Source organism: Vigna unguiculata, chromosome 3, assembly GCF_004118075.2.
Source record: "Vigna unguiculata cultivar IT97K-499-35 chromosome 3, ASM411807v1, whole genome shotgun sequence".
In the NCBI taxonomy this organism is placed as follows: domain Eukaryota; kingdom Viridiplantae; phylum Streptophyta; class Magnoliopsida; order Fabales; family Fabaceae; genus Vigna; species Vigna unguiculata.
The window spans coordinates 17,755,765-17,770,901 of record NC_040281.1 but is presented as its reverse complement, the minus strand read 5'-3'; the positions used below and the strand labels follow the sequence as shown (position 1 = coordinate 17,770,901).

At 34.0% G+C, this 15,137-nt stretch overlaps 1 protein-coding gene across 3 annotated transcripts in view; it reads left to right on the top strand.

Moving 5' to 3' along the window:
• The window catches only part of LOC114178510 (DNA topoisomerase 1), a 36,032-nt gene extending 21,479 nt beyond the window's left edge, over positions 1 to 14,553 (top strand). For all 3 annotated transcript variants that reach the window (XM_028064458.1, XM_028064455.1, XM_028064454.1), the window contains exons 17-22: positions 2,050 to 2,133; positions 5,787 to 5,898; positions 5,978 to 6,067; positions 9,428 to 9,493; positions 10,351 to 10,446; positions 14,093 to 14,553. In XM_028064458.1, coding sequence (XP_027920259.1) covers positions 2,050 to 2,133; positions 5,787 to 5,898; positions 5,978 to 6,067; positions 9,428 to 9,493; positions 10,351 to 10,446; positions 14,093 to 14,221 — 577 coding nt within the window. In that variant the 3' untranslated portion in view covers positions 14,222 to 14,553. The remainder of the gene's footprint in view (positions 1 to 2,049; positions 2,134 to 5,786; positions 5,899 to 5,977; positions 6,068 to 9,427; positions 9,494 to 10,350; positions 10,447 to 14,092) is intronic.
• Positions 14,554 to 15,137: the final 584 nt, after the last annotated feature.

Below are 15,137 nucleotides of genomic sequence, written 5' to 3'. Positions count from 1 at the left end.
TTGTGAAAAAGGTTCCATGGGTAGGTGAAAATTATTCAAAGCATACATAATTTGTTAAAGGGTAAGGTGGTTTTGTGTAGACTCTGGTTCCTTATCTTAGGCAAGTGGGAGATTTAATTTCCAGTCTACACATGTAGTTGGTTCTACAGAAGGAAGTTGAGACAACCATTAAAAGAGTTCGTTTAGACAATGCCAAATGTTATTTCAAACAAATATTATCCTCCTTCTTCAATGAACAAGAAATAATTCATAAATATTCTTGTGTGAAGGTTTATTCCTTCTTCTTTAGTTGAGAACCCAAGGATCTATAGACGAAGATTGAGTCAGACCACCAATGCAACCAGAGGGTTGACGATATCAAATGAGTCAGACCATTTAAGAAATTCATTGGAGAGAGTAGATTTATCGACGATATCAAATGGAGGAGCATCCACAATAAATGATTGTGAGGGAGAATCAGTCTTAGCAACAGTAGCAAATTGAGGAGGATGACCATGTGCATAATACTTGTCAATCTTGTGGCTTAGGTTGTCAAAACAATTGCGATCATTACTTTGCACATGCAAAAGGTGGAACAAGTAGAAGAAAAAATGGGTATAACAGGAGAACACAAAATTTGATCACAAATATTCGAATATTTATCAACAAGTTCGTGTAAAGCCATTACAATGAAAAACTTTGACCGTTGCTCTATTTCTTGGGCAGTATGTAATTACTCATTAAATTCATGAAAAAACTCTTGAATTTTACCCAAATAATCAGCCATAGAGTCCTGACTTTGAGGAGCAACAATATTGAAAAGATCGTGACAAACAACGTAAAGACGTTGAGTATCATTGGTGTATAATAATTTGGCTTGTTCCCATATTTCAGAACATGTGTTGTAGACACGAAACATTTGTTTCAAGGAAGAGTGAATGGTATTTTTGAGAACCATGCATAACTGAGCATCAATTCTCTTTCAACGAGAAAAGTCACCAGGGGCAATATCAATTACTTTTTGAGTAAGATGATCAAAATACCTCGACTCTTAAGCCAAAGTTTAATGTCTAACTACCTGTTGCATAATTAGTTCATCTAACTTATCAATGGACAACTGCACATTGACATAGTATAAACTGACATATCATACAAATTGGTGGTGGCAGAAAAAATATCGGAAGAGGCAACGGAAGATACCATAGAGGAAAAGAGAGAAAAAAACCCTACAAAAACCAAAATCAAAATCCCTTGATTTATGACATAGTTAATATCTTTTTCTATCGTGTTAATTACATAATTAGGATATTTAATTACATTAATAATTAGGATGATTAATAGGCTGACATTATATGTTATATTTACTATACAAAAGATCATTGATCTTGAATTGTAGGGATAGAGCATCATAAATTAAGATTTTCAGTTACTATGTCTATGTATTCTATTTAAGAGCAATTTCTCCTATATAGATAATACTAGCAACAAATTTTCTTACACTAAACTTATAAAGTGATCTTTTAAGGGTTGAGTTTGGCCTAAAACACTTTGTAAGAAAGAAAGGAGGATTGCTCTTGGATGGAGATTCTTTATGAATAATGTTTTTCCTTGATTATTTCATTTTTGTCCACTAAACTTAATCGTTATTTTCTATTCTCTAGCTTCTATTTTGGGTTCTTGACATAATATTTGCGTCTTTTCTATGTTGTTCTAAGATTTGATACCTCAATGAAATATGGTAGTGTGAGAAACTCAAAGAAGCTGACAAAAAGAGAGGAAAATACTCAGATGATAGTGAAATATTAATTTTGTTAATTAAAACGGTTTCAATTTTACAATCAGTATAATTCATTTTTAGTTTGACTTGTGATGCCTAACAACAATATAACTACCCAATAGACTCAACACTAGAGCATAGTCAACTTTTCTAGAGAAGTCTCTACTAGTGAGAAGCATAAATCATATGAATTGTCTTATATTGTTGTCATTATACTAGGCTAAGTTTGTAGTTATGTGTTGCCTTGTATATTGATTACATTTTCTCTTGATTTTATGTGTGAACTCTTTCAGTTGCATGGAAGGCACACTTATTTTTAAAGTAAGTAGATTTGGTGCTGGCTACTTTATTGGTTGTGATCAACATCCAACGTGCAAGTGAGTATTTTATTGCATATTTGTTTCGTAGGTTTTGTCTCTAAGTTATTTGACGTGTTTATTGTGGTGCATTTCATAATATATGCCATATTTGTTTATCAAGAGTATTTAACTAAATACATTTTAAGCGTAAGACTAGATATTTGTGGTAGTCTGATAATGGTCCAATAGTGAGTGACACAATGGGACCAATAAACTTTATGGGAATGCACTTTGATACCAACTTCAAGAAGTGTATATGAGAAAAAGAGCTTGAGAGTATACTTAGATCTCTACTGATTCATATACACAGACACATATTTGCTTACATACATACATGCATGCTTATGTATGTGTTAGAATAAGTTGTCTTAAATAGGATTTATTGGAAAGCTGTTGTATGTGATACCTAGTTCCTAAATATGACCTTTCTTATTCTATTATTTTCCCTTTTATACATTATTATTATCTAAATTCTCCAAAGTCATTATGAATATTATGTGTTCCTAAGAAAGGTCAATTCACTCTCTCATTCATTCTATCTTCTTTTGTGTTTTATCTCAAATTGGCATGAAAGCAAGTTGATCCTGCTCTGCTTGTGATGTAGGATTATCTTATTCCTTTTTAAGATTATTTTGATTATGATGTGATTTGATTAAGAAAGTTAAGTGAAATTTCCATTGGATATTAAAATAACATGCTATCTAGATGTGAATGTTTCTTTTACAAAGATCAAGAGAAGGTGATGATGGATTGTTTCAAAACAAAAAGGAAATGGAATGTGCATAAACACATAGAAACTGAAAACAATTAAAGGAAGAAGAAAACAATAAAATGGCAAGAAGGAATAGATTGATCTGAGAAGCTCGTCACTATAAGGCTAGGCTAGACGTCATGACAACCTTGTAGATGAGTGGATGTGTGCTGCCAATTGCTATGCAAGATAAGGCTTAAAAGTATTCACTCCCTAGGGAGGAAACTCTCACATATAGTTGATACACAAAGGTGTTTAATTCTCCCTACAAGTGTTAGAGGACCCCTTGTATAGAGGTGTTTAGGGGTCTCTAAGCAAAAGGACAAAGTTTTTAAAAGGATTACAATGCAAATAACAAAACCTAGAGTCTAGAAAGTAGGTCAACAAAGGAGTACATGGACACATTCTAGAAGCCTTCTTGGCCAAGGCAAGGTGGATGCTCCTTCTAGATTTTTCTAGACTTCTTGGTGGTCAAGGCATGTGGTCATCCTTTTTAAATGTTTCTAGAAAGCTTTGCTCCTTCTCTCTCCTCCTCATGTGCTCTTCAAAATCCCTTTAAATGCGCCACTAGTCCTTCATTGTCTCAACTCTTAATGAACCTACAAAACAAATTAAAATTGAATTAGCATGTGGGCTTAGGTTAAGCTAATCTTTGAGTCAACTAATCAACCTGAGGTCAAGGTTAACAAGTCAACTTAAAAATAGTCAACCTACCCAACTTCATGGAATTCAAACTAGAGTAAATAAAGGCAATGTAAAGGGAATAAGGAATTCCCCTTCTTCTAAGCATGTGCCATGGACCATCATCCTTGGTAGGGATCAAGCCTTCACCAGCTTGTCTCTGACCAAAAGAGAATTTGTGATCCCTTCAACGTTTGCCATCGTTCGCTATCGTTCGTCACCACCTGCCACTTGGGTTTGGTGCGTCTTGGGCAGCATGACCTAACCTAGGTGGCCACAGATCCAAAATCTGATCAAAGTCGTCATCATCTTGGCTGTCCTAGGAAAGTGTGTCTCAAGCCCCGCCTTCTAGTGGTTGAAATCCTTTTGGACCACCATAGTTCATGTCGTTGAAGTCTTTTAAGCTCATTTCTGCCCTTAAGTCATCCACATTTGTTAAAATTAAAGATGGTTTTGAACTTAATAGTCTCCAAACATTTAAATGTGAATCATGTTTATTAGGAAAACATGTCCAATCTTTTTTCTTAATCATTTTGAATCTAGATGTAACTTTGCTTTTTGTATCATCCATTTTGATATTCAGGGCCAAACCGAGTATCATGTTTTGGTTTTAGATATTTTGTAACGTTTATTGATGAGTTTTCTAGATGTAATTGGATTTAGCTAACTAAATATTGTTTTGAACTTTTGTCTATTTTTATATCTTTCCTTAATGAAATTTGAAATCAATTTGGAAAAGTAATCAAAATCTTGTGAGGCGATACTACCAATGAATATGTTTCCTCTAATTTCTCTAAACTCTGAAGCTCACATGGCATTTTGTATCAATTTACTAGCCTTAACACACCTTAACAAAATGGTATAGCAAAAAGAAATCATAGACACCAGGTCAAAACTGTTCGTACCTTATTGCTTGGTGCAAATATGCTTGGTCATTGTCGGGGTGATGCTATCCTAACTGCTTGTTTCATTAACAAAATGCGTTCTTCTTCACTTGACAATAAAGTTCCCTCCTCCATTCTAGTTCCAAAGGAACCCCTTTTTCATATTTCTCCATGTGTTTTTGGTTGAGTGTTTTGTTCATTATATGTCTCCAAGTTTAGATAAACTCTCATCTAAAGTCATCAAATGTGTCTTTTTGGGCTATTTTCGACTTCAAAAAAACCTATCAACGATACTCCCCTAAACCCATGAAGTATTATATGTTCACTAATGTCACCTTTTTGGAACCAACTCCATTCTTCCCTCTTTTGTTCCTTTGCTTGTGACACCCAAAATAACATACATAATCCTCTTGAAACATTGTCACCACCTTTAATTACCTATTAGTTCAGTGCCCCAAGGTGAAGTTGGCTCAACAATCACTTAATACCATGGCTCTTGATCTTGATGAATCGAGTTGGCCCATTGTAATTGCAAAGGCACTTGCTCTACCCGTAATCCTCATCCTATTCACAATATTTTGATTTACTATAGCTTGTCTCCTTCCTATTTTTCCTTTGTTTTATTTTGGCCTTCTATTACTATTCCTAAAATTGTGATGAAAGCACTTGATCATCCTAGATGTTGGCAAACCATAATTACTGAAAGACAGACTCTTTAACATAACAACATTAGAGTTAGTTCCAAGAAGAAGACAGTTGTGTGTCGATGCGTCTATGCCATTAGTTAAATGTGAAGTTGATCTCCTCAAAGCTTGATTGATGGCAAAAAGATATATTTGAATCTATAGACTTAACTACAATGATACTTTCTCTCTAGTGGCTGAAATGATTACTGTCATACTTGTCCTTGTCGTAGCAACCATTCGTCATTGGCTTCTTCATCTATTGGATATTCAAAAAGTGTTTTTGTGGCTCTCTTGAAGAGGAGGTCTAGATAGAGCAACCTTGTATGTCTTACAAAAATTTAGATGATCTTTTGAGTATAAGCCTTGTCTGTTATACCTATCTAGAACCTAATATTTTATATATGAATCTGAACCAGTACAGATATCTAAGTTATAAGATATCTCAAGCTGTTTTTCTCATATATACTCCTTCGAGTAATTGTAAGTACATTTAGTGTATAGTGTGTGAAAATTGTGCGTGTGCTAAGCTTATGGGATCTCATCTAAGTTTTATGATTGGTAGTTTTCTAGTACCTCGTTATGATGTTGACTTACCCTTCATTTTTAGTATTTGTAACCAAGATATACAAACGAATCTATGATGAGTTTTTCTTGTGTTGCTGAAAACAGGTACATTGCTAAAACATTATATGGTACAGAGGAGGAAGAGGATGTACCTCAGCCAAACACTAGAGTAGAGGAGCCAAAACTACTAGGTGTTACCAGTGCTTCAAATGAAAAGGTTTGTTTTTGATCCTGCTCTTGGTTACATCTTATAGCGAACTTCTAATTTTCTTTTGGGGCTGCTTATCTTTCTTCAGGTTCTTTTGAAAACTGGTCCTTATGGCTTTTATGTTCAGCTCGGAGAAGACAGGAAGGGATACACACCCAAAAGAGCCTCTGTGTCTCATGTATGTCACATTGCCGTTTTCAACACTTTGATTCTGTTTTAATATTTTCGATGCTATGTTGCCATGTATTCCGATAATAGTTTGTATCTGACATAAATAGAAGTCTGACATTCCATTTTCTTGAAAATTTAAGAGGAAAATGCGTTGCATGCCTAGATAATATGTTTAGAGATGTCAAAATAGGTCAAGCTTAATGAGATGGTTCGATTAACTAATGCATGTCCTGGTCATGTCCTGATCTGAACTTTTATTGGCCCAAACTCGGATGATCAAAATGCTTGGTCAGTGTATTTGCAAGATTTATGTTTTTAATTATTTACTTTGTATAATTATTAAAATCACGAATTATAAATTGAATGTTATGTGTTACTAATAACTATTTTAATGTCAATATTTCGTGTAAATTGATATGTTTTTAATTTCTATCACTTGTTTTGTTTGTTGTTATAATTGATGTACTATTTTCTTTCTATTATTTACATTTAGGTAATTTTTGTTGTACCAATGACACCTAATAGTTTTTTATTTTTTTAATTTTAGCTTAGAGCTATTAAAAAGCATTTTATTAATTAATTTTCATGATTTTTATCATTTTTATATTTTAGAAAGTTGGTGAACGATGGTGCTTTCTCTAAGAACATATAGAATGCAAAGTATGTCTCTGCGTACTTAGGAGGCATACTTTGTTCTTTCCACTTTGAGTTTAAAGCCCTAGAGGAATCTCTGTTTACACTTCTTTTAAAGCTTCGTGAAGAAAGACATCCTTCACATCTAACATGTGCCAATCAAAATGAGTTGCCAGAGAAAAAGCAATTCGAACTGTATTCATCTTTCTCTTTGGAGCGAATGTCTCCTCTTTGTTAATTCTAGAAATTTCAGTGTATCCCTTCGCAACCAGTTTGTCTGTGTCTGTCTGTTGTAACATCTTTCTTGTATTTCACTTTAAATATCTACATGCACCCTACAACCCTTTTGTCTCTTGGTTGTCAACAATCTCCAGTGTTAATATTTTTTTTTTATAATGCAATCATCTCCTCTTTCTTGGCTTGGGTCTAATGTTCACTTTTCATGGCTTATTGGACTGAGGTAAGAATCTCTAAGCCATCAATGGCAACAATAAAGCTTTGACGCTTATTAGAGAGATTGCCAGTATGGACATCATGTAGAATAGTTGATTCAATCTTTTTTTCCTTTTTCAATGCAACGGGTAAATTCTCAATAACACACTTACCTCCTCACTATTATATTCACGGATCCTCATCTCCGGGTGACACTACTTGTCTTGCTTTGTGGCCGAGTTGGGCTGTTTTCTTTTGTCTTTTCCCTCACTGTGTAAGTTAATGGTAAAAAAGAGACACCCATGGTGTTAAAAACATGACAACTTTGAGGATGATAATTAGTATCCCTTTTTGTTGGACGGAAAACAATAAGACACATTTCAGATGTCTAGGATCTAATTAACTACATTAGGATTATTAAAGTGAACAAAAACAACACATCCAAAGACAGAAGAGGAAAAAGCCAATAGGGATTCAATATGACTAATGTTGTTAAAGACATGAGTGGGTAATATGTTGATGAAGTATGTGATAGTTACACAATTTCTCCCCATTATGTTTTGGGAATGGAGCATTTTGTTGACGTGACGAGTGTTAATGTATATTAGTTCATGAGCAATACCATTAGGATACAAAAAATTTGAGATGCTTTACCCAAATTGCCTCTAGACAACACAAATAAAATTAACAAGGATTTAAAATATCCCATTTACTTTTCGTAACCTAGTCTTCAATAAAAGTAACAAACCATTGCATTCAGAAAATAGATTCTAAAAGGGGTCCCTAAACATCATAGTCATTTAAATTTAATGGGAAATTACTCTTTCCATTACGGTTTGTGATAGAGTGTATGACGTTGCTTTGCTAGTTGAATTGAATATCACAATTGAAAGAATTAACAAACTCTTCGGTAAACAAACGAGGGAACAAAAGGGATGTCCAATGCTTCTTTTATAAAGCCATAACTTGCCCATGTTTATGATGTTGTTTGTTGGCTTATGACCTCCTTTTATTTTTTATTTTTGGTTCTTAGACTCCAACAGATACCACCCACTTTGGTTCCAAACTATTAAAATTGTCTTCCTTGTGGCAAGGTCCTTAAACTGATAGTAAGAAGCGAAAAACAACTGCTGAACATGTTTGTAAGTTTCAATAATGAGATAAGGCTATTGGCCAATTTTGAGACATGTTACAATAGACAACTCTAAAGTTATATTCTCAGATCTGCTTATAGGTACACTATCACCATTTGCAACTTTAATGAGTTCTACTCTAGTCATTTTGACATTCAATTAAAGTCAAACAGCTTAGGAAAAGGAGTCATGTCATTAGGTGCTCTTGAATCGAGAATCTAAATACCCTAAGCAAAGGTCCAATATAGTATTGAATTTGGAATGGGCTTAGGAGGTCCCCCATGATGGTCTTCGTGGAAATGACAAATGGGACACAACTTTCTTGGCCCAATAAGGAAAAATATATGCTTAAATGAATAGGAAGATTTTGAACATAGTCTTTCCTGATTACTATTTAGATATTAGGAATATTTTTATCCTAATAATCTGCTATTTTCAACAGTAAACTCTATCACAATGTTTGTTAGATATTTCTAGAAAGGAGAATAGTAAAAAAATATCAGAATCCTGACGTAACTTTGGCATATTACCTTCACAGTTCACACCTAAATTTCCTGTAAAATTGGAATCCTCTAAAATCAAGTTTCAAAGGATCTTGACAAAATGATATATCAGAAATGTATCTGGTTGAATTTATGATATTATAAAATTTGGGAATTTGCTGCACTTTAATTGTTGGAAGCATTAATTCTACAGAGAATCATACTTGACTCTATCAGACCCTAATATAAGTATTACATTTATGTCCCTGAAACAAAAGATAATGTGTAGTTAAAGAATGACGAGATATCTTATGTTTTTGTAATGAACGCTACTGAATAGTTCACTAACTTGAAACTTACTTGATTTACAAAGCAATTTTACCTTTAGTTGTCAAGGCACATATTACTTGCCCTTTTTCTCTGTTTTGAGCAATTCGCTAATTATGCGTCAATTAAATCTTTTATTTTTATTCTGTTTAGGGTAGCCTTTTGTTTTGGTGTAGGAGGGACCCTTTTTAACTATTTTGTTAATGTGACTATTTGTGTTTGCTCATGCGGCGCATGTACTTGTGCAACCTATGGTTGATGTCTTGTAGGTTTTTTTGTGTTTAGAGCTACTTGTGCAAATATGACCAATTATTATCTCTTCCAATGAAAGGAAAGGAGTAACAATTTGGGTTGTTTCAGGTCAAGGATGTGGGTACTATCACTCTTGAAGATGCACTCGAGTTGCTGCAATACCCATTGACATTGGTATGTTTCTCACTTCTCAATTTGAGCCGTAGGTTCTTATCACGTTTATTGTAATGCGTTCTGGGTTCATTTATAAGTATCGCATATTAAATGCATTTAGTGTTTGTTGGAATAAGAGTATCACTTAGCCTAGGAAGCAGCTTTAGGAATTAGAGTATTTGCAAAACTATTCGACCTTCGCGGAACATTAATCCAACACTTTCTCCTAGTCACATTTAGTTTCTTGGAAAGTGAGAAATGGTTGTTAAAACGTGAAACCACACTTAGTTTACATAATCCGCAATCTTCATAAAACACATTGCATAAAAAACCAACATCGCTCATGCTATTCCATCTCATTAAATTCAAAATGTTATCTCGATCTTGTACCATTCTGTGACTTGTCCGATCACAATTTCTCCGCCACATTCCTAAATTATGGTATTCTAGTACTTTATTTTTTTAATATTGTCTCTTCATTCACATCCTCTAGAGTTTACTTGTCCCATACACTCACGAGCTATTTTAAAATTCTTCTTCGAAATGCTACAATATTGATTTAACAATTATAAATATAAGATAATCCCACATACAGTTGGTGTTATATGTGAATGGGTACTGTTTCAAAAAGAATATTTCATGTTAATTTAATAAATAATAATGCGTTACAAAAATTGTCCATAGTGAATGATATTTTATGAACATGTACAATGAGAACTTTAAATGAAGTGCTGTTTTCTCTTTCAAAATTTTCGACCTTCAAAATATTATTCTTTTGTATGATATTTTGATTTGTGTCCTAATGTTAATAAACCTTTTGCCTTTCCCTGTCTGCATTTTTTAGTCTTTGCTGAACTAATTCATTTGCTTGTGATTAGGGTAACCATCCCAAGGATGGACAACCTGTCATATTAAAGCTCGCAAGAGTTGGGTTTTCTGTTAGACATCGGCGCACAATTGCTTCTGTTCCTAAGGTATGATGGTGGTCTTAAGCATTTTCTAGTTTTAGAATTTATTTCACCTCCTGACTATACAACCATAGCGACATAGTTGTTGAACGTGTGTTTAGGATTGTCCTGACAATGCAAATGCAATTGTGGTTGATCTATATTTTAGTATGTAATTTGTTGGGATGCAAACAGCTACAGTATTGCCATACTAATAATCTACCATAGAACCATTAAAAGCTATAAGAAACTACATACAGAATTAAAATAAGATTGATATTGATGATGATAGGTAGCGAGAGATACAATACGCTAATGTTTGAGTATTTCTCTTGTCCTCACACAACAATCTTTGTACTAGAGCCTTTTTGACATATATGAAAATGCGAATCACAATATTCCAATGGTCATTGTGAAGATTCCGCATAAATTGACAGATCCAACTACATAAGAGATCTCAAGTCTTGGAGTAGTGAAATAAATGAGTTTCCCACTTGCTTTCAATATCTTTGTAGATCTAAAAAGGTTTCACCTTGGTCCCCTGTTAGCTTCTTATTTAGGTTTTGATACTATCAATTCGGTTGCAATTTTCTTACCCTATCACCTCAAGAATATCAACAACATATTTTCTTTGTGAAACTACAACAACCTTCCTTTGATTGAGCTATTTCAATAACAAGAAAGTGTTTTAGATAGCAAAGATCTTTGGTTTGAAAGTGATTGAATAACTACTCTAAATCGAGAAATTTGAGTGGCATCATTTTGTGTCATAACTATATCATCAACATAAAACATTAGACAAAAACACTTATTGGGAGAAGTATGACAATAGAAAACTAAATTATCAATCTCACTTTGTTTAATCCAAGGATTAAAGAATGATTATATGTTTCAAAACCTAGCTTTGAGTGGTTGCTTCAGCTCAAAGAGATTGATGTAATTACAAGCTAGGTCACCTCCTCCCCTTGAGTAACAAATATAAGAGGTTACTTCTATTGTAGATGGCATCAATTTTCCAGTGATGTACGTTAGGCGTGTCAAGTCAAAATCGAATCGTGGTGTTTGGACTGTCACGTTCTTAAGTAGAAAAGTTCCACCCTTTATTATCACCTATAGCTTTTATCCTAAGAATAAGTGCTCAATCCAACAATTAATATAAGTTCGATTCTCAACATGGTAATGTTTGAGAGGGAAATTATTGCAAGTGACATCATTGTTCACTCTTTGTTATAATTACGATTGTTCACTCTTTGTTAGACACAAGGGAGATTAACCCTATATAGTTTTTCTCAATATTCAACATGGTAACTAGAGCTTAAGGTTATCTTGGCATTTTTTTTTCCGTCGTCACTGCCTCTACTTCCGGAGTGTCAGTCAGACCGATGACCACATGGTTCTGATTGCCTCAGCCAAGCGACCTCATCGCCATCGGAATCGCCTCATCCTACTCTTTTTGGATATGATCTTGTTGATGCAGTCAGACCTCTTTGGTATTTTTTGGTTTTTCTCTCTTTCTCCATGGCATCTTACACAGCCTCTTCCAATTCTGAAATCTCTTCTACCACAACCAATGTGTCTGACCAGCCATCTCCACTATGTCAATGTGAACTTGCCCATTGGTAAGTTAGATGGCATGAATTATGCGACTTGGCCATTAGACGTTAAACTTTGGCTTGGGAGTCAGAGATATCTTGATGATCATCTTACTCAAAAAGTGATTCATATATGCATTGTTCTCAAGAATACGATCCAATCCTCTTTAAAACAAATGTTTCAGGCTTACGACACATGTTCTAAAGTCTGGGAATAGGCCAAATTATTATACAGCAATGATACTCAATGTTTTTATGGTGTTTGTCAAAACCTGTTTGATGTTGTTGCTCCTCGCAATCAGAAGATCCTATGGCTGATTATTTGGGTAACATACATGCCCTTTTTCATAAATTTAATGAGTTATTACCTCTTGTCTCTACTCATGCTCAAGAATTAGAACAACGATCAAAGTTTTTCGTGGTTTTGACTTTGCTGATAAATTCGATGGTTGTAAGGGAGCAGCTTGAACAACTGCAACAGATTGAGGACGACGACCATGACCATGTAAGGTATGACACCGGTCAGTTCTGTAATCAAGCTTGTGACAATGTAACAATTGTGTGTCCTTTGCCTAGCTTGCGAGGGTGATGGCGATTATCACTTTAAGATACTAATGTAGACTGGTCATCAAAGGTCACTGAAGAAGGTATTTCAATGGTTGGCATACACAATAAGGTGGAACATAACCTTGACTTTGATGTCTAACGCCCAAATATCATAATTAGTTGCCAATGAATAATGCACGTTGACATAGTTGTTATAGATTGGTAGATTAGACATAGGAGCAGGAGGACAAATAATTGTATATTGAGAAAATAATTACTAGGAGAGAGAAACAACCCTAAAAGGTGACACAATTGCAACAAACTTCGATCAAGATAAAAGTTACACATCTAGAAAGTGGATGGGGAGACGAATCTGACGCCGCTAGTTGCTTCTAAAGAGGATGCCAAAAGCAATGCCACCCAGTAGGAAGTGGTAGTAGAGGCGGTGAGGGTCGGGGTTGGCACGTCTAGCTATGTCGAAGCTTTAATCGTCACAATTTTTGTGGGTGTAGCTTGGATGATCACAATCAAGCAAAACGATGGTGAGACTAGACTAGGTATGGCAACATAGTGGTGGCAAAAAGGTTAGTGACGGAAAGAACCTAAGAACAATGCCAGAAATTAAAAGGAACAATATTTGGAAAAAGAAAAAAAGATAAAAAGGAAAGTAGCTCTAGTAACTAGTGGGTTGTTCATGGGTGAGACACAGAGTAAACCTAATTTTAGATATCATGTTAAAATAAAAGAAAGAAAATCATAGGCTGAATGCTTGTGTGTAGAGCATATAGGATTCATGCACAACCATATCAAAAAAGTTATTTTGCCCTATCTAGATTGTGCTCCGAAAGTAAAATGGATAAATCACTTTTACTATTGATGTCCATTCTAGAAAATGGTGTACATGGTTTTCCGTTGGAACAACAATGACAAGCAAATGTCAAGCCTGAGACTGAGGAAAGAAATGTTTCTCTTCACATTTTTTTTTGTTGGGAAAAGTATCGTCTTTATCTCCGAGAATTACTCTGTTAACATGGAAATAAGATAAATACAAGGATACACAAAGATATGTGAAAACTCCAAAGACAAAAGAAAATCACAACCGCTGTCTAAAGACAACAAGAGAATAGCATTATATAAAAATTTATACAATACATAGACCACTTTCTCATGTTCTTTGACTTAAGTACAACTACATTTTCCAAAGCAAGAATTTAAATCAAACTTCACACCACTTTACAAAAATATAAGAAATAAAAATAAGAAAAGTCAAATACAAACTTATTTTTGACCGAGACAAGAAACATATATAGTCACCAATGTCTACTCCCATAACTTATCCTAGTTGAAGCTCCCATAACTTATCCTAGTTGAAGTGGGACTTTCAAAAATGTAATATTTTCATCAACTCATCAGTTTCTTTATTTTCCAATCGGTAACCGAACACATCCATTTTCATTATTTTCGTTTAAACTGAGTTGGCTGAGTTTTCCTTTCGTATTGTAAGACTTTTTTTTTCTTTTGAATTTGACATTCAGAATATCAAGCCAACTGATGTGACCCTGGAAAAAGCCCTTGAATTTTTATCCGGAAAAGACGTGAGACGGTCTGGTCGTCCAAAAGGCAAATCTAAAACTCAAGAAGTTGAAGTCATTGAAGCATTTTAAGTTGGCCTATATTTATAGCATGAGTGCTGGTTTTTTCGTGATTGGCTACGTTAACATGTGCCTTTATCTACTTGGAATTTCCAACTATTCTCCAACCAAAGAATTTGTGAATCCAGTCAAACACCAGTCCTGCAAGGTTCTTTTATGCACCAAATGTATATTTATAATTGATTTAAGAAATTTTGTAGTCTTTCTTTGGTTATATGTACATTAGGCCAATATATTATTTAGTTTAGAGAAAAGAATATTTGTTATTGCCAATATTGGTTGAACTTGAATAAGCACTGAACGGTAAGTTTGTTTATCAGCAAGGATTGATATTCTTTTATCTACCTTATAAATTCATAGAAAAAGTTATATACCTTTTTCTTGCTCTTTTTTTTTTTTCTTCATATGTTTAGAATACTTGACGTTGCTAGGGTTTTCGACAGGCTTCTACAAAAATGATGAAAAGAGAGACTTATTATAATTTATGTAAAGATATATAGTTAAGAATATTCTTGTATTTGTGGAAAGAGATGGTGAGGTTCAGAAGTATTCCTCACTGTGGGGAATGCTTATTTAAGGTTAATACCGTGAAATGCATCAATGGTAGTTAGTTTTACTTGAATATGGAGATTTCGATTAAAATATTTTTATTAAAAAAATTCTTCTTCAATTAGCTAAACGATTAAAATTAAGCAATAATATGATGAACTTGTTAATGAAGATATTATATTAAAGAAGTTTATCAGTGGCAATAATTTAGATTATGGTTTTTTAAAGAGGGACATTAAATTGGATGGTTATCCCAATTTTTATTTGAGTTTTGAATCACTTGAGGGTTTACATGTATAGTTCATTTTTGGAACGTGTATTTGAGACTTTAAAATACGCTGAGTTGCATTTTCGACAATATGTAGATATTTAAAATGTT